This window comes from Chiroxiphia lanceolata, chromosome 3 (assembly GCF_009829145.1).
Source record: "Chiroxiphia lanceolata isolate bChiLan1 chromosome 3, bChiLan1.pri, whole genome shotgun sequence".
NCBI classification, from domain to species: domain Eukaryota; kingdom Metazoa; phylum Chordata; class Aves; order Passeriformes; family Pipridae; genus Chiroxiphia; species Chiroxiphia lanceolata.
This window is the reverse complement of record NC_045639.1, coordinates 100,996,138-101,015,682: the sequence shown is the minus strand read 5'-3', so window position 1 is coordinate 101,015,682 and position 19,545 is coordinate 100,996,138. Positions and strand designations below refer to the sequence as shown.

Here is a 19,545-nt window from a genome sequence, read left to right as displayed (position 1 = left end):
CATCTTAATTGATTGTGAACTCTGAAGTTTTACCTCCTCTTTTTGTAGGATCTGTTTTTTTCCTTTATGGGTTCCCCTTTCAAATTTATCTTTTTTTAATGAAATGGTCAGAACTTAACTCTTTTTGAAGACTCTGTCCTTCTGTTAAAAACTACTGGAAGAATTTGAAGTATGTGTAATAATATGTGCAAGGACTTGGACAGCCAAGCTGTTAGAGATGTGTGGCCCACAGTTGAATAAGCCTGATTTTTAAAGGAAGTTAAGCTGAAAATCAAGCCAATAAGATAAATGTACAGTATTCAATTGACACATACTTGTATAATATAAGAATGCTCCATGCTATTATTGAAGCATACGTATAGATTTTTAATATCCCCCATTTCCTTCCTTCCAGTTTGAAAGTAAATGACAGTGTTACAGGAAGAGTTACACATCACAGAGAACTGTGTTTTCTCTTAAGTATTTTTAGACTATTGCCAGTTTTCTTTCTGAAAATAACAGTTTATCTCTCAACTGCTAAGTCAGTCTTGAAAACACTGAGAATTACACAATGAGATTTATTGTTAGATAAGAAGTGTTTGGTTTTGCTTTTAAATTTATAGGTTATCACTAATTTAACAAGATTTTAAGTGTTTTTGTGATATGAATTCTTTCAAGGGTCTGAGCAGTAATAATTTTTAAATACAAAAAATTATTAAATGTTAAAATGTGATTTGCAGTAAAGACAATGAATGCACTAGGTCTGTGAACAGATTTTTCTTTGCACTTTTCCGTGGTCACAACCACATACGCAGGTATATTTTTACAGTTGCAAATTCCTCATTCCTCTTTTTAATAGAATTCTTGTTTATCAATTTTGGGAACTATTTCTAACTGTTTCTTTTTGTGCGTTAAGATACTTGAAATGAGAAATTCTGAAAATCAGGCTGTTCAGGAAGATCCTCGTGGAGCAACCGAGCACGTTACAACTGCGATTCCTCACAGTGAACTTACTCGCCGTCCTGGGCATAACACTGAGTTGCCTCACACTGAGCTGACAGGTCTTGCTGGTCAAGCTCCCTACACACTTAACTTCAGCTTTGAAGAACTCAACACAATTGGTCTTGATGAAGCTCCTCCACGCCATAGTAACTTAAGTTGGCAGGTATTTAATAGAGAAATGTATTCTGCTTGCTTATCTGTATGGAAAAGAGTTTTTTTCCATTCTTTCATGAAGACAGGTCAAAAAATATGTCTGCTGGGATGGTCCAGATACTTTCAGTTCTCCGTTTTGCTAAAAACTAGTTCTGCAGAGATGTAAACTCTAACCATACTCTGTGAGTCAAAGTCTTTAGTCTTTACCATCTGAAAACTTTTCATCTGTTCCATAATCACTCTTCATGACAAAAAAATGAAAGCTGTCTTGCTTTTCTCATCTAGCTTAGGGTAGTGTCATGCAAGACTTCTGTTTATCGTAGTATTCAGGTTTTGTGTATGAAATATTTTAGCTAAGTGCTAGCTAGGTGTTATGCTGTTCAAAGGATTACAGATATATTTGTGAGGTTTTTTAAAACAGACAGCTACAGTTCTCCATGACATCAAAGCCTTGTCCTGACAATGCATAACCTATTCATAGACTCCAGAGCTGACATCCTTCTCTATCTCTAATTTCTGCCATAGGTTGTGGTCATTTTTTTCTGTAACTTATGAAATCACTTGAAGTGTGGGATTTTCATTTGTCTTTATGAAATAAGACAAATCAGTTGGTAACTAAATAGTAGTTAGAATTAAAAAAACCAAGCAAACAAAGAAACCCACCAAACCCAAACATTTTAGCAGTTTTTTCATCTCTGGAAGTAAATTAAAAAATCTTGAAGGTTCATCAAAATAGGAAGACACCACAAGTTACTAACTATAGATGATATTTTTAATAATGAAAACTGTCCATGAAAATAGGTTTGGGATATATATCCCAGAGATAGATGTCTATCCCAGATACCTCTGAATGTGTGCATGCATGTTTGTGTGTATTTGTAAGGTCCTGATTACCCTTACTGCCTATTTCCAGCAACGGACTATTAGTGTATGTTTTTCCAAACCAAAACTGGCATTACTCAAAGTTGTTATATTTAAATAAATAGTGCTTCTGATGTCCAGTTATCTGAAGTTGAATCAAAGGAATGAGAAAGGTAGTTTGTCCTCAAGAAAACATTAGAATCGACCTGTTGGAATTTTTTAAATCAATACTGATTAAAAAATAATATTACTGCTTCTCTGCTGCAGTGGGTTGACCCTGCCTGGACACCAGATGCCCACCAAAGCTGCTCTGTCACTGCCCTCAGCTGGCTCAGGGAGAGAAAATACGAGAGGCTCCTGAGTCGAGATAAGGGCAGGGAGAGATCACTCACCAGTGACTGTCATGAGCAAAAGAGACTCCACTTGGGAAAATTAGTTTAATTAATTACCAATCAAATCAGAGTAGGGTATAGAAAAATAAAGACAATTTTAAAAGCAGAGGAGGGGGCAAAGAGAAATATGTTTGCCAGAAAACCAACTTTTCTGAAATCAGTTACATGCAATGGCATTTTGCCAGGCTGTATTGAAGTATAAAGGGTGAGGGTCTTTTAAAAATGTTTTTGAGAGATATTCAACATTTAGATTAATTCTTCCTGTCTAATATAAAATGCTAATTTTGTAGATGTACAAAAATATATTAGAAAAGCCCATCTTGACATACAAATTCAATTCTTATAATTATATACTCAAAAGTTAGCCTCAAATGCACTGGATAAAATGCTTGTTTTGTGGAAATTTTCTGTTATGGGGACCAACAATAAGAATACTTTGTAAATTTAGTGAATGTGTGTGTGATTGCATATATATGATTATAGTAAGCATATTTTAATTATAGCATTGACAATTTCACTTGCATAATCTACTTGCAGCAACAAAAAGAATAATTTAAGCACATACTTAACGCTCTGAGTTAGTTTATTTAAGATCAGTAAAAGTAAAAATAAATAGTTTATTTTTAACTGTTACCTCTCTCTCTCTTCTTTCTTTTTTTTTCAGTCACAAACTCGTAGAACTCCAAGTCTTTCAAGTCTTAACTCTCAAGATTCTAGTATTGAAATATCAAAGCTTACTGACAAGGTGCAGGCAGAGTACAGAGATGCGTATAGAGAGTATATTGCTCAGATGTCACAGTTAGAAGGAGGTGCCAATTCTACTACAGTGAGTGGGAGGTCCTCTCCTCATAGCTCAAGTGCTTTCTATATGGGGCAGAGCACATCAGGGGGTTCCTTGCACTCCAGTGCAGAGCAGGAAAAAGGAAAAGATGGTGAACAGAAACAAGACGATGGAAGGAAGTCCTTCTTGCTGAAGAGAAATGATGTTGTTGATTACAGTACTTCAGGTGTTTCTACTAGTGATGCATCTCCTTTGGATCCTATTACTGAAGAAGATGAAAAATCTGATCAGTCTGGTTCAAAGCTTCTCCCAGGAAAGAAGTCTTCAGAAAGAACAAGTATATTCCAGGCTGCAGATTTAAAGCTTAAGGGAGTTACTCTCCGGTATCAGAAACTTCCCAGTGATGAAGATGAGTCCGGAACTGAGGAATCAGATAATACTCCTCTCCTTAAGGAAGGTAAAGATAAGAAAACAGATATCAAAATAGAGAAGCAGCCCAAATCTCCAGAACATGGTTCTGAACCTATTAGAACCTTCATCAAAGCAAAGGAGTACTTGACAGATGCCCTTTTGGATAAGAAAGATTCATCTGACTCTGGTGTAAGATCCAATGAAAGTTCTCCAAATCATTCCCTCCATAATGAAGGAGCAGATGAATCACAGCTTGAAAAGGCAAATCTCATTGAGCTTGAAGATGACAGTCACAGTGCAAAGAGAGGAATTCCACACAGCCTTAGTGGCCTTCAAGATCCAGCTGTGGTTCGCATGTCTATTTGCTCAGAAGATAAGAAAAGCCCTTCTGAAAGCAGCCTGATAGCAAGTAGCCCTGAAGAGAACTGGCCAGCTTGCCAGAAAGTCTATAATTTAAACAGAACCCCTAGTACAGTCACCTTAAATAACAACAGTGCTCCAAGCAATCGAGCTAATCAAAATTTTGAAGAAATACAAGGTATCAGAGATCCATCTCAAATCATCCTGCACCCTGGCTCAGGTTCCAATCCAACTGTGGTTCAGAATGAGAACCTGAAGACGGTTGCTCACAAGCGGAGCCAGCGTTCAAGTTACACCAGGCTTTCAAAAGATTCATCAGAGCTTCACACCGTTGCAGGCTCAGATGGGGCTGGTTTTGGAGAAGAGAGAGAGAGTATCCTGTAAAAAGCAGCCAGGTTAAAAAGAGTTTGCCCGTGAATTGTAGCTTACTTGGAATTCTGTGTCAGTCTGTGGTTACATTAAGCTTTTTAGTTCAAGCTTTCAGTATTGTAATAGATGGTCTAGATTATTTTCAGTCATTTTCTTGGAGAGAAGGAGTAGTTTTTACAAAAAGCAAACTGCTTCAGACCTTCCCCACTTATAAAAGCCGTACTTGTCAGCATGGAAAACCAGTTCTTTTTTAAGACACTGTGCAAAGGTTTGGTCAGGGGCAGATGTTACAGAGTAAGTATGGTTTAATTATGAAAATTATGATGTGATTTCTGTTGGGATGTGTATTACTTATCCCATCTAAACATTCCAGTTAATTCTGCATACTTGCAAGTAAAGTTAATACTGTCCATCCTTGCCATTTGAGGTATGAGATGCCAGAACATTAATATCACAACCCGTGACACCCTTATCAAATTTTGCCTTCATTTATGGATTGATGTGTGCAACATATATTACATATGTTGAAATTTGAGTGTTAAGATACTTCTTTGGCTATATTTGTGCTTTTACTCTTTGTATGTTCAGTAGTTGCAGTTGACTTTGTGATTGTCAGGTAAAGTGGTGGTAAGGTTTGAAAGGAACATTGTCTTGATGTGTCACTGGAATTGGCAGTTATTTATAAGGTAATACCTTATCATTGACTTAGTGGATCTGTTATTTATTGTACGTACGTAATTTTGGAGTCACTAAATAGATGGTCTCAATAGATGCAACCAGCTGAGCTACATTAAAATATTTTAAGGATAAGGTATGAATATGATGTCTGAATTTAGGAAGCATTTGTAGCTGTGTGTGGTTTTTCCTTGGTACGGTGTTTATCATTTGGTCATGGAAAGAAAAATAAGCAGTGTTTGCCCTTCTAAAACTAATACATACTTTTTGGAATCTTGTCAAAGCTGTACGCCAGCTTCTTTACTTCTGAAGTACAGTGTTTGAAGATTTTTTTATCATCTTAAGTAATGTACCTGAATGATGTTGTAGCAAATGCTTGTACTGTCCAGTGAAATCTGCATGGTTTTGAGGAAGAATTGTTCAAACTAGAGTCTGCTAGTAGAAAGAGAATAAAAAATAAATTGGCACATTGGGCTTGTGTCCAAATTTCTTCTTATTTGCGGTATTTTGTTTCTTTACTTGATAAAAATGTTAAATCCATATTGTTTTGGTTAAAGTACTTCACAGATTTAATTTTTAAAAATGCATTAAAACAATATCATTAATAATACATATAATCATTAAGTAAAAAATACACTTGATTAATGAAATTGGCAGAGCAGACGTTTCTAAATGAAGTGCTGTGAGCTGCAGAGAAGTGGCCACCTCCCACTAGTCCAAAGCAATAACCCTGCTGTTTGTGGCAGTTAACATGTGCTAGTAGCTGTGTGAAGCTTTGTTTATGTCCCACTGTATCTCCAACCAGTTGCTTCCCAAGGGACCATGTGGTCTTGGCCTTTGTTATCCGAATCAAGAGGATGCATTTCCATGCCAGAGTCAACAGAAGAACTGGCTTTATCCAGGCTCTCTGTTTTTTCATTCCACGGATGTCTTGTACTTACAGGACTGGAGATGTGATCTGTATGGTTTTGCATTCTGTTGAATTGGTGTGTTGTTTGATTGAATTAAAATTTACTCATCAGAGTGCTACAGAAGTACTGGAAATTTATATGCACATATCTCTATCTATTAGGTTAACAATTCAACCGAAATGCCTCCCAAAACAAAGTCCACAAATCCTGCATAGCTTCATGATATTTTGCTGAATCTTTGGGAACATTTTTTTGGGTTGGGTTCTTCCTATTAAAAATAAAAGTACATTACTCTGCTTTCAGAAATTTTTGGGATGCTTTTTACGGAAGGATACTTATAAGCATTGTTTTGCAAGAGAAGACAAGTGTAGCCTTCTTTGTTTAGACATATTCAGTTTTTATGAAAGATCCTAACTATTTCAAATATTTTTGTTTAAGTGCTCAAGTAATCCAAATGGATGAATTACAAATTTCCAGATAGTTTTGAGGTCTTTTTCTTTCTGGAAGCTTTCAACTCTTCATAAAATACCAACATTGGGATAAAATTGGCAGTTGAATAGAAAACCTAAGCATTTTATCTTATGTTCACTAATACCAGTGTGGTTCTTTACCATCATTAAGAAACAATAGTTACAAGCAGAGTGTCTGTAAGATGGCACAGGACATAATGTAATACTCCTTTTGGGTATGAAGATCCATGTCACGTATGGGATGTGGGTACCTAAAATCATTTCGATTCCAAACAGCAGTTTGATCCTGTTGCATTGAACTGCTTCAGTTGCATCATATATCATGCAGGCTGTAGTTTATATCATTAGGTGTGTTCATGGACTTGTTGTTTAATGCCTGCCTAGCAAAGTTCCTAGAATAAGGAAAATATGAATCCTTCCTAGCCAATTTAAGGATAATATGCCACAAAAGCTGGTTTTTAACAGGACAATAAATATAACTGACTCTTACGAGTCTACTTGCTTAAAAATAACTACACGGGGTGCATTTTTCTTCTCCATTGAAGACCCTTGTAAAAATTTTTTTATACAGGTATTCGTAAGCTAACAGAAGAAAATGATGTACTGTGATAGAGGGAGAGAGGAGAAAAGAAAGAAGAGAGAAACGGAATACTTACTACAGCACAGTAGTAAGAAGTGTCTTTTAGTACATAACAAGTATATGTGAGTTACTGCAAATGTTAAATGATTTTTTCACATGTAGAATATGACAGAATAACATTTGCAAGAATTAAAAATACACTGCAGTTTCCTAGCTGAAATTAGTTCTTTCTCTACCACAGTTTCTATGGTTACTTGCCTGCTTAGTTTGTTGCACAATTCTTGGAGTTAAAAAACCATAAACAATTTCCAGTGTTGAAATATTAAATGTTAACTGTGTGACTTTTGGGAATCATGGAACCAAGAGTTCCATAGAGAATGGAAACAAATGAAGAGTATAAAACAATAAGGCAACTGCAAACTATTTCTAGTATTCACCACTTTCCAAAACTCTTGTAATGATAGTTTACGTATCCACTCTAAGTTCAGATGGCTGAATAAGGGAACTTGAAACCATGACTGCTTTGCCTAACTGAATCTTACAAGCACAGTTTGGCTTGTCCTCTTGTTGTGATGCCTGGATATGTTTGAATGGTAGGGTGAAAATAAATCAGTTTTGGAAGGAAAAATTGGATGCAAGTAACATTTCAGGTTTTATATGAAAGTCTTATGGCTATTTGCCAGCCTTCTCCAGGGTGGCAGTTTAAGAAGAAGGGGCAGAGGGTAGTTTTTACATCCCACTCATAAAACTTACAACAAAATAACGATCTTGTAAAATTCTTGGAGATTCTGGAAAAAAGTTTCCATTTTGTGCCTGTCCTGGTCACACTGGGGTATCTGATCACCCTGTGTGATTTAGCCCATGCAGTAGAATATATATGTGATGTTGGTAAGTTTTCAGTCTTTAGCTTTCTTCAGTTTTCTTTTTAAATACTGTTAATTTTTTAGTTTCTTCCCTAATTTTTTTCTTTATATAATCTTTGGGAAACTTTCCTGAGACACACTTATCATGGATTTATACAGCATGCTGAAAATAGGTGGTTTCTCTTGTCTGGGGTTCAAGTGTTCACTTCTGTCAACCGAATCCTCAAAGTCTTTTTCACATTTTCAACTATAGCAGGAAGCTTTCTGGACCTCACATTAACCATATGGGAAGTTCTATGTATGGCCACGAGACACACAAGCAAAGGATCCCAGTAACATCTTTTATCCATAGTCCAGCATGTTGCACTCTGTGGCCTTGATAATTTTGATCAGCTTTATCATCTGTTACAAGTTTATTTAAGTTTCTAAACACATTTGTAAGAAATTGCCAAAGAAAATAATACCTGGATATTTCAGGTCTCTTACATGAAAGCCACAGTAGCGTTCATACCAGGTAGTGAATTTGCTGTTGGGATTTTGGTCTTTTCTGTGTGACATAGTAGCTGTAGTGGGGAGAACTTAGAGCAAAATTCCAGTTCCAGTTAAGCAGAGGAGACTGGGAAGACTGTGCTAACCTTACACGCTGTTTTCTGTCAGCCTTGTGCATTGTATTTTCTAGATTTCTGTTATCTTTATTAAGGCCCATTTCATCGGTATAAGGGCAGGGTAGGGAAAATTTTACTTACAATTTTTCTCTATGGGAATATGGCACAGTTTTGTAAGACATATTCTCACAGGTTTCTGAATTTTAACATAAAGGAATAAAAAACAGGAAAATGGATGCTCAAAAAATTTAATAACATAAAGTATAAATAATATCAAACCATGTTTCCAACAGAACAAGAGTTTTCTAAAGACTAATTGGCACATGGAGACCAATCAAGCTGTTAGAAATATGATTTTAGCTCTATAACATCCAGCTAACTTTTTCATTATGTCTGTCATACAAGCTGAGCATGCAGCATTCTCTGCCCTTTGGTTAACAAATGGAAGCAGGTTATAGAAGTCAGAATGCAATTTAAAGCTGATGAAAAGTTGTGAGAGGTTTTATATAACAAAAGCTTATAAATTGAGAGTTAAGGTATATTTCCTTTTAAGATGAGATTCTAGCAACAGACCATTCTTTTTGTTATGTGAATTAGTGTTGCCACGACACAGCACAGTGTTCAAGGTTCTTTCATGTTTGAGATCTCCTTTCTGAGTACTGACATTTCATATCCTTATTGCTTCTTACAGAAGTAACCTGGATTGCAGAATTATCTTTGTAAGTAAACCGAAGTGTCTGTATATTGTTACTGGCATACAATAAGTTTATTGTTTATGAAAGAGAAGGGGAAGAAAGGAATGCTAGTGGTCCATTATAAGATTTTATTTGTGTCCAGAATTTCTAATGGTAGAAAACAAAAGGAAAGTTTGAATGTTTTGTATGTGTCCCTGGAACCTAGAAATAAAAACAAAGGCATAAAATATTGGCTGTGGGGAACAGTAAAACTAAAATGGAAATTTTGTGATGCCTTTCTGCCTTTCCTCACTAATTAAACCACAGGGAAGCAATCAGCAGAGATTTAACATTTTTGGTTTTGAATATTTCTCTCTTCTGAAATAATGTGATGGTTTGTGCTTGGCTAAAAGCAATACATATTCTTGAATATGTTTACATATTGCGGCACCATCAAATCTTCTTAATTTGTTACAGTACTTTGGAGAGGTGGCAAAATTTTACTAATTTCATTTTGGACCCCAGAAAAATCCTTTTCCACCTCAGCAGGGGTAGAAAACAGAATTATGTGTATTTTTTAGGAGAGTCAGGAATTGAGTCCTGAGCTTTCACCTGCCAGTCAAATTGGACTTTTGTTGATATCAAAGACCCACTTTATTTTATGTTCATTTAAACCACAAGAAGTCCTAAAATCTAAACTGAAGATTCCTATTAACTTTCTCTCATTACTCAGCATTTTTTGTTTTCCATCCTCTTTATGTTTCCTATTTGACTATAAACCTTGCAGCCTGTTTGTGGTCCTCCCCATTTTGCAAAAAGTTAAAGATTCTAACTTTGCATGTCTTCGGCCTGCCAGTCGTTTTGGACTAAGTGTATTTGCTTTCCCTTGTTCTTACTGTACATGCTTATGTCCTGTCTTGCCCCCACTCACCATGTTTGGTGCATAAGTACTTTGTGTACTTGGAGCTGTTTCAGTTCTGCCTCACCACCTGACTGTTGGTCAGGGCTCTGGTTCCTGGCAGTGTGACTTGCCTTCTCTTCGACTTTTTCATGATAACCTAAGAACTGCTGTACTCTGCAATTTTTTCCCACTTCAGCAATGGCAGAAAATGGTGTTGTGCTGCAGTGATGGTGGGTGTTTTTTGCCTGGATGGAGATATTTATTTGGTGAGGGGGTTTACCTTAGGAAGGTTTTACAACCTAGGTAGGCTCTAGGTTCTACAATACACTTTTTCCTCACTTCTCTCCATCCTCTTCCTCTGGAAAATGCACAGAATATACACATCCACAGTCCATAAAGCTGGTTTTAAAATACATTTTATCTGATATCTTTGTCGTGGACAGTATTGTGGACACATCTAAAAAAAGTGCATTAATTGATATTTGCTAGTGGAAGGAACCTTCAGACTTTATTCTGTTGGGAAAATCTGCTTCTTGCTTTCCTTGCAGCTATTCCTGGTAAATAATCAGGCAATGCTTGCTTGTAGGATAAGCACAGTTGTCAGCTCATCTGTGTTGTAAGTAGTCTGTTAAGATCCTAGAAGAATTTTGAGGTTGCGTTAAGGAAAAGTTAATTTTCCCCATGGTTCTCTAAGTTATGTTTGATGTTGCAGGTCTGAGTTACATTGCAAATAATGTAATGTACAGGACATTTTAGCTCTTGCTTTCAAGTAATCTGAAGAAAACAAGATTCTATGTTTGTTTAAAGACTCAAGAGTCAACCTTTGGTGTTCAGGTATTTTTACTCTGAAAGATAAAAAGAAATCTCGATTTTTTCATTTTCTATAGAAGACAAATCCTCAAACCATAAGCCTGTTTAACCTCAGGACATATTTACACCTTTGGAATATAAAGGAGGGTTTAGAGGTTTTGTTGTTCCGGGATGCCTTCTGGTCTTAATTTTCAACATCATCTTCTCAGTAGCTTCTTTCAAGGTGTGACGAGGAACCATGAATAATTTCCTCTGTTTTCACCATCTGTGCTACCTTCTGCCTCTCTTCCATCTGATGAGAGACTAGCTCAGCTTCATCAGACCTTTTTATATGCTAATATGAACTGGAGTCTTTAATTTTGTTGTCCATGACTACGGTGTTCAGTAATTTTTATTTTTTATTTCTTGTCTTCACATACAGTCTCTCTGTATAATAATTTCTTTAAGCACCTGGTGGTACTTTGGAAAACGGAGATCCATAGAACTAATTTATCTGCATTTACAGTACACACTTTACTCCCAAGCAGAAAGTACAATGGTGATTCATCTTAGATTTGGAAGAGAAAGCATTTATGCTTAAAATTCAAATTCAGGAAAATAGTCCCACTTCTGTAATTTTCCAATGTAGGAAGGGACTGTTATTTTAATCACATCCTTGAAAATATTTGGACTTTCAGAAAAAAATGCAAATTACTTTTGTTTGGACTAGTTGTCTTTTAGCAGAGGCCGGACAGTGCTGATAGCTCACCTGAGATGGGCCACAACTTTTTTGCCTGAATAACTGGCTTCTAAAACATAAGATCACTTTGCTCAGGTTCTATCAACCACCTTATGGTTCTTCAATTTTTATTTGTTTTAATTTCAGGGCCAGTAAACAAACAAACAAAAAACCCCACAAAACCCCCACAAAACAAAACAAAAAAATCATCTGCATTAAATAGTCCCTAAAATTCAAGGGAGGGCAGAAATCTATCAATCAGAGTTTTTTCTCTTCAGGAATCTTTTCAGGCTGTGAAAAGTTGGACAGAATACTTAGATATTCATCCTCCTACTATGATGAGCCCCTTTCTAGGCTTTCTGGAAAAATAACCTTAGGTTTGATTTGGTTTGGGGGTTTATATTTATCTACATCTGTCAATAACAAATCTTGAACTAACATCTCTATCTGATCTCTGAGCTGATTAAAAATTCTTTACATATTCTAGTCCACTCAACCTTCCTATTTCAAGGTGAGTACTGGACATCTGTCAGCGTTAGAGTACTGATGTTCCTATGCTATGGGAGAAATCCTTATCAAGAGCATAAAGGGCTCTATGAGGGAGTTCTCCAAAAAGCCTTCTGTTTATTCTCTCTTGGCTGAAGGTCCAGACTTTCTATTTGAGCTAAAGGAACTCAACCATCCCATAGTCTGCTCCACATTCACTTTGCAGCATTATCTTGGTGCACCAGCGACACATGTTCATTCAGTATTCTCAAAGACTCTTTAGGTTTAATTAAATTGTTTGCAGTGTGGAAGACCAGTGGGAACAAACCAAGTAATTAGATCAGGATTAGGACTGCAGGACAGAACCTTGGTGGAGTTTACAGCATTGCCATTCATGATCATGTCTCTTTTCAGATTGTAGCGTTGTTCAGGAGAGCAGGTGAAATCCACACTTAGTGTCTCTGCCACTTTCACTTCTTTGGATAAAGCATCCATGAAGTCCTAGAGCTTTTCCTCTTCCCAAGCGATTCTGTTTTAACTAGGGAGTGTAATTTTATGTAGCCTTCCATACCTAGGCCATTCTTTCATTACCAGGATGCTAGGAGGGGGTGTTTTTGTCTTCAGAAGATCAAGACAGGATCATGTTAATAGCAAAGCAACCCTAGCTGAAAAGGCTGCTAAACAGGATAGTGATATATGTATGACATGTCTATGGAGGAACCTGCTCAGTGTCACACTTCGTCAGAACTCTGGCAACCCTTGAGGAGAGTGCCCACTTTAGATAATTGTGAAGCTCTTCTCTGCTCAGAGCAGAGCCAAGAAACTTGGAGCCGACATTCAGCAAGACTTATGGCATCACACACACATCAAGGAGTTGTTGCTAAACTTGTGAGATTATCTGTAAGTCTTAGTATGAGGACTGTGACACCCCTTTCCAGGTCACTGAGAGTGATGCATGGAGATGTTTAAACACACATTTAAAAATGGAGAAAAAAAAATATTCGTAAGTTGCACTGAAGGGTAAGTCTTTCTGAGAACTCTGGAATTCTGTAGTGGAGCCAGGACTGAGATGACACAGCACCTGTATCTGAAGTATGTGTGAAGATGTGGTGTGAACACATGCTGTGGGTAGTGCAAAGGTTGAAAATTCTTAACTGCCTGGGAACATGTGCAATTACAATATAAATATGTAAATGAACAACACATAAGAAAGTAAATCATTGCTGAAGAAAAGACATTTCAGAAACAAAATTACTGAAGGTAGTCATTAAAGTCTTCCAAGTTGATGCTATGTAGCACTGAAATTTTATTCAGATATCTTAGAATTATTTGGATTTGAAAATTCTTAAGAAAACATCAAAATTCATTCTGCTTAGCTATTGTATTGTATCGTATTTCTTTTTAATGCTTTCTGAAGAAAACCAGGCAGAAACAGAAAAATAATTCAAGATAAGTTGATTGCACATAACTGTTTGGCTTATATATTTTTCTTTCCTCTGTTTATCTTACAAAGCTAAATTAGCAGGACAATTCTGTAATCCTAAAAAATTAATAATTATTTAAAAAAGAAAACCGAGATCAGAAATGGGAGGTTCTGAACACTTAGACCTGTCCAGCATACCAACACGTTTTTGTCCAGATAGTAATTTAAGCATACTTATTTTTCTTTCAGTGACTGCCTCAAGTCAGTATGGCCAATCTGTTAAGATATTGAAGTTAAGGATCCAGTCAAAAGAATCTGTGAACCATGATCAGTTGTCTTGGAGAAAGGGAGAGACAGCTATATCGTGGAGATATAGCTATTAGAAGATAGGAGGGGACCACCTGGAACCACATTCAAGGCAAAAAGGGAGGCCCTGGGGAATTATCTTTACTTTGACATCTGCAAGAACTTCATCAAGTATTTAAACTTCAAGTATGAAATTCAATTTTAAGTTTTCAGGAATGATCCTTATGAAATTGCTCCCATTTCCTCCTTTGACTGAGTAACCAGCCTGCAGATGATGGATACAGCAGATGAGATGTTTGACTGCACTAAGACTTTTATCATTAAAGCTTAAGCAAATCATGCAATGGAGTAAAAGCAGACTGCTTCAAAAGGTAAACTTGGAGTGATTATCAGTTATCTCATGTCAAAGTAGGGTCACATGGGGGTCTGTTGGGTCCATTCTTGTTCAGTACTTTAATTGCAACCCTGTTGGTGGAATTTCAGTTTACTATTGTCTGAACCTGCCTTATCTCAAAGGACAGAATTGCTTGATACATAGAGGACTGTAAATAAACATGATGTCATTCACTAAAGGCAAGTATAAAGTATTGCACTTACAGAAGTGAAATCAAATGCACAAATATAAAATAGATTATGGCCCACTGAAATACTGCAAAAGACAAAGGGATTTTAGTGTGACTAGTAAACCAGTACTAAGCTAACAAGATAAGTGATATTGTGAAAGATAGAGGGTCAAAAAGGAAATCTCTGATGGGTGAATTAATAGAGTATTATCCAATCCAGGAGAGATATGTCCTGCTACTGAAGGTGTGTCCAGACCTGAGCAACTTTAAAAAGCAACTGGAGGAGAACAGCAAAAACATACAGAAACCATGACTTACAGGTATGTAATATTGAAAGAGTTGGATTTGGAGAAAGGCTGAATGGACATAATTTCTTCCTATGTAAAATATTGTTACAGAAAGATGAGAAGCTGTACCAGCGGAGCATAAAATAATCAGCTTCTAATTGGGAGAGGAAAAAACCCTGGTAGTCTGAAAATAAAAGCTTTCTAATAAAGCACTATCAGTGATACCTAGCCAGATTGTGGAATTTCATTCACTGGGAGTGCTTGAGAGTGAACAAACCATAACATGACCTTCTGACACCCTGGTTTGCACTTTTTGGTTTTACATGGCAAGATGCACAGAATTTTGTTTCAAACATCTACTGTCGCTTCATTTACCTTGGATGGGATTCCCAAAGGAAAAACAACCTGTGCCAAACCATTTATGTTCCTGGGAAATTCACCGATGGAGTAGGCCTGGGTGTAAATACCCACAAAAGAGGAAAAGTTGCAAAATTCCCCCTCACAGCAGCAGAAGCAGAAGTTAAATGCAAAATGTCCCACTTTATACTATGAAATAGAAAGTACCAGGTGACAAAGAGGCAGTGGCAACAATAACCCCAGACTGTTCCAGTTGTATGGGATACAGTGGCTGTCAACTGAAACAGAGGAGCAAACCAGTGTATTTTGCATATCAAATTAATAGCTTCATGTTCATGCCCTTGATGGCCAGGCTTCCAGTCACAAGTGTGATTTCTGTATTTTGCACAGTGACCTTACACCCTGCCTATCGTCATGTTGAGTGTTTGCTTTCATGTTACAATGTTATTAACACAGATAATTAAATGTATCCATCTTGGAAGAATTAAATTTGCTGTTTACTTTTTAACTTCTTAAGAAATTGTGCCCTTCAGTGCCCTGTCTCTCCTTAGTCACAGTATCATCCAGGCTCGTTTTAATTGTCTCCTCACTGTTTACATGATGCTATTTTAATTCCTCAGAATTCTGCTAAATTTAAATCATCATTGTATTATTATAGTATGGTAAGAAAAGAGAGAATCTAATGTGCTTATTTAAGCAAAATGCAATCAACATAAAATCATGTTACCTGATCTTTTTTTACTTGGTGACATAAGGAAAACCACAGATTGAAAATTAATGCTTCCAACAGGATAAGGACCATTCTTTGGCCCATTACAATGGAATCTCTCCTATTGTTATTGATATTCTCTCTGTAAAACATAATGCTGTCCTGGAAGGGCTTGTAGGCCGTGTAACTCCCAGGTCATGACTGGCAATTGTTTGTATGTGTGGCAAGTACAATTCCACATGATAAATGACGAATTTTAATGCCTAAGATGTTCCCATTTATAGTATTACAAAGGTAGCCCGGTATCATGCCATATCAGACATGCTGGCTCATAAGAATTCCTGAGAGAGAGAGAGAAAGAACAGAATTTCTCATTTTTACAGATGCACAGAAACATGAAGGAGTGAAATGACTTGCAGAGGTCACATACAAAATCAGTAGGAAATCTGGGCTAAGAGCTATGTCTTGTAGCTCCTAGTTCAAAGTCTTAACCACAAGATCGTTATTTCCCCCCACATCAGTGAAGCCCTGTTTCATCACCTTCAACAGCTGATAAATTACTGGTTTGAGCTGCTTAGATTCCAGAACTTTGAAGGGAAAGGTAAGAAGTTTTTGTGGCTTTTAAGTGTTTTCATAAACACCTTAAATCATTCACCAACTCTACAGAAATTGAATTAAATGAACTTTCTTTCCTGACTTGTAATTATGTACTTAGGAAATCTGTGGAAGCCATTAGTTCATAAAAAAAAAATAAAATATGTATTCAGCAATAGTTCAGAGACTAAGAGATAATAAACTAGTACTTCTAAAACTTGAAACTGATTACATTTATAAAGCACTTTTTTTTTTCTCTGCAGGAATCAGAATAATGTCTATGAACGTCTCCTCAGTGAAACATTCAGTTACTCAAAGAGGCATCTCTATCTGAAGGTCTTCTTGGAAGTGTGCTTCTTTTGAGATCTTTTTCTGAAATGATTCACATCAAATTGCCACACAGTTACCTTACACTTACCTTTAGGTCCTATGTTTCAGTGTGACACTGTCTGAAAGATAAGGACAGATAACCAGTAACTAGTTGTGTCAAGTATTAGTTCCAAGTATTCCTCCACTGCAGGCCTTAGGCATTTGCTTTTGGGCATGTCTGTGCTGCAGTCTGGTGGCATTAGATCAGCTCATGCAGATGAGTAGGACTGAAAAAGTTGTCCGAAGCATCAAGAGCAGTCAGGTTGCAAAGATTGTCAGTACAAAGACTGTCAGTACAGCCTTGTGTATTTTCCATGGCTGTCTCCTACATTAAGGTCTGTACTGGACAATCTTCTTTGATGTTGGTACCTAGCCTAGCAGAATGAAAGTTTGCTTAGGCTCATCTTTACAGGCTCCTCTTTACATACTGCAGTCATGCTTCCCTTGTACTTGTATGCAGAGGTATCCTTTTTCAGGATTGGAAAAATGCTGGATTTTCACATCCACTCCCTCTAACCTTTGGGTTACCACATGAATTAATGCCCCCCAAACAGCACTTATAGAGCTGGTTTTCCATTGTAAATCTGAAATTTTCATATCAAAAGAACCTGCTGTTATTGTTTCTTGGTGAATGACTTTCATTGGCAAATCTGATTGATAGAGAAATTTAGATCACAGAACTCTTGATTTTAGCATTAGTCCTCCTTTCCTCTGTCATTTACTGAACTCTGCTCATAATTTCTATTATTTCTGACATAATCATAGTCCTTTTTATCCTTTACTGCATATAGTTCTGAAGGAGAAAACCACACTTTTTATTCCTTATGTAACCAACAAAAAAATTCTCCTGATTACTTATTTATTTACACATTTATTGGTAACCCTCTGAAATCGTATGTGAGGTCATGATGTTATAAATACGTAAGATTTAATCAGAAATAACACTAAAAAACTTTAGTATGAAATCTCAAAAAAATAAGTTGCCAAAGTTGGCCTGTTTTTTTTCTTCTCCCTGCTTTAAGTGAATTAGATGCTTCCTATGATAATATTTTGTTGTTACTGCATGCTTGGCAGAAATTGTGTTACTGAAGATGATTCATTCATAATTTTCCTAACAAGTGAACCTGCAAAAGGAAGTTTTTATGAAATACTTTTACAGGTAATTATCTTACTTTCCTTAGAAAATGTTAAATTTGATCTATTGTGGCAGGTATAGGAATCAAGGGCTAAAATCCTACTTTATTTTCCATAGGTTATGCAGTGTGAATAATTTACAAAATGGAAAAAAAGAAATCATTTATATTCTGATTGAGGTGCAAGGCCAGCTGAAACTAGCATTTTATGTTTGTAAATACTGTGGAATTACAAGAGGGTTTTTTAACACTGTTAAAACTCTTCAGTGATGCTGAAGGATAAATCTGTCCATCCCTTTCCTGAGTTGACAGAACACCTTAAGTTTTACAGGTTTCTGTTCTAATAGCTTTGCATTTTTTCTCATTGAATTTGTGACTGCACTTACTTTCTACATTGTAAATATACTTTTTTGTGTTCTGCCTCTTTCTTGCCTGGACAGTTCTTCTTTGCCTCATTCATTGTATTTTCCATGTTTTCACTACCTGTAATTCTTTGCATAAAACCTGCTTTTCTTCCCTTCCCTGGCAGAATAATTTCCTTCAGGCTTTACTTCTCTGTGTGTGTGTGTCTGTGTGTACATGATACCACTTATTCTTTCCATCCTATGTATCCCCCTTGTCTCATTCTTCTACTTGTAGTCACATTTCCATTGTTTTGTGACAGGGTGCTGTCACTTCACATTTTTCAGTGGAAGTCCAATAAATCCTGTAGTATTTACTGGAAGTACCTGCTTCATTTTCTCACTTTGATGCCTGGCTTCTGAGTTGCTTTTTCCATTTGAAAAGTTGTGGTTGTTTTTGAGCTCATAACTAACAAATCTGCTCCCCTCCACAACTGCCATAGTCCAGGTATGTTTCTGCCTTTGGATATCTCTCCATAAGTGCTTCATTCCCCTAGGAAGTACTGTTCATCCACCTTTCTTTTATATTTTTCAAAAATTCTGCTGACCTCAAAATCCCTTTCTAAAGTAGTAATAAAATAATAATAAGTATTCAAAGCTGCCAAAAAAATAACATACCATTCAATATTAGTGACACTCTGTTTCAGATTTTCAGATTATGAGAATTTTTTTCATGCTGTCAATAAACTACTAATTGCTTGTTGGATGTTGTGTGTACATAACATACAGTTTTTATGTATATGTTTACTACAAAGGTCCAGACTTCTAAGTAAGTAATCCTTTTTCCTCTAAGCATAGCTGTTTTATCTATATTAGACTTTCAGACTTAGGTAGGTGCATGAATTAAAATAATTCAGTCAAAAAATTCAACCTTCAAGAACTTTTAACATTTCTGAATGACTGAAGAAGCAGATTTACGGTGGAATTTAGAATTTAGTTTCATAGGTACTGTGATGTCTTGATAGTTACAGGATGAGGCCCAACCAACACTTCCAGCTTTTCCTGGAGTGGTAAGAGCAACAGCGCAATAATCTGAACAAAATGGGAATCAGTAAGAATTAGTAAAGAGCATGTGTCCACATTTATAACACCTTCCTATCTATTGGGTGAAAATATATATTTGCTGTAAAACAGCTTTTTAAGAATAGCTAGACTGTGTTTATAGACTCGGCATGTGATTTACTCAGCTTTCTAACTGTTATATCTTTTGAAAAGTACTAATGGGAGATTTACTTGATGCGTTTTACACAAACTTTTTAATTAAAAAAGGCAAACCCCTACCAGTGGCACTGTGTTCTCATATACTTATGAGGAGAAATATAAAAGCAGAAAGGAGATACCTTCCCAGGAGGTTATGAAACATGGCTTAACCAGTTTTTCTGAAATAGCCTTCCCATCATTT

The 19,545-nt window shown here is 36.4% G+C and overlaps 1 protein-coding gene and 1 long non-coding RNA gene across 2 annotated transcripts in view; both read left to right on the top strand.

Annotated features, from left to right (window-relative positions):
• The window catches only part of KIDINS220 (kinase D interacting substrate 220), a 76,301-nt gene extending 70,822 nt beyond the window's left edge, over positions 1 to 5,479 (top strand). The window contains 2 exon segments of the mRNA XM_032682337.1: positions 896 to 1,144; positions 3,052 to 5,479. Coding sequence (XP_032538228.1) covers positions 896 to 1,144; positions 3,052 to 4,323 — 1,521 coding nt within the window. The 3' untranslated portion in view covers positions 4,324 to 5,479.
• Positions 5,480 to 8,298: 2,819 nt separating this feature from the next.
• On the top strand, positions 8,299 to 14,754 carry LOC116784415. Its single transcript, XR_004356064.1, has 3 exons — positions 8,299 to 9,131; positions 13,674 to 14,101; positions 14,514 to 14,754. It is a non-coding gene; the product is annotated as an uncharacterized LOC116784415 (long non-coding RNA).
• Positions 14,755 to 19,545: the final 4,791 nt, after the last annotated feature.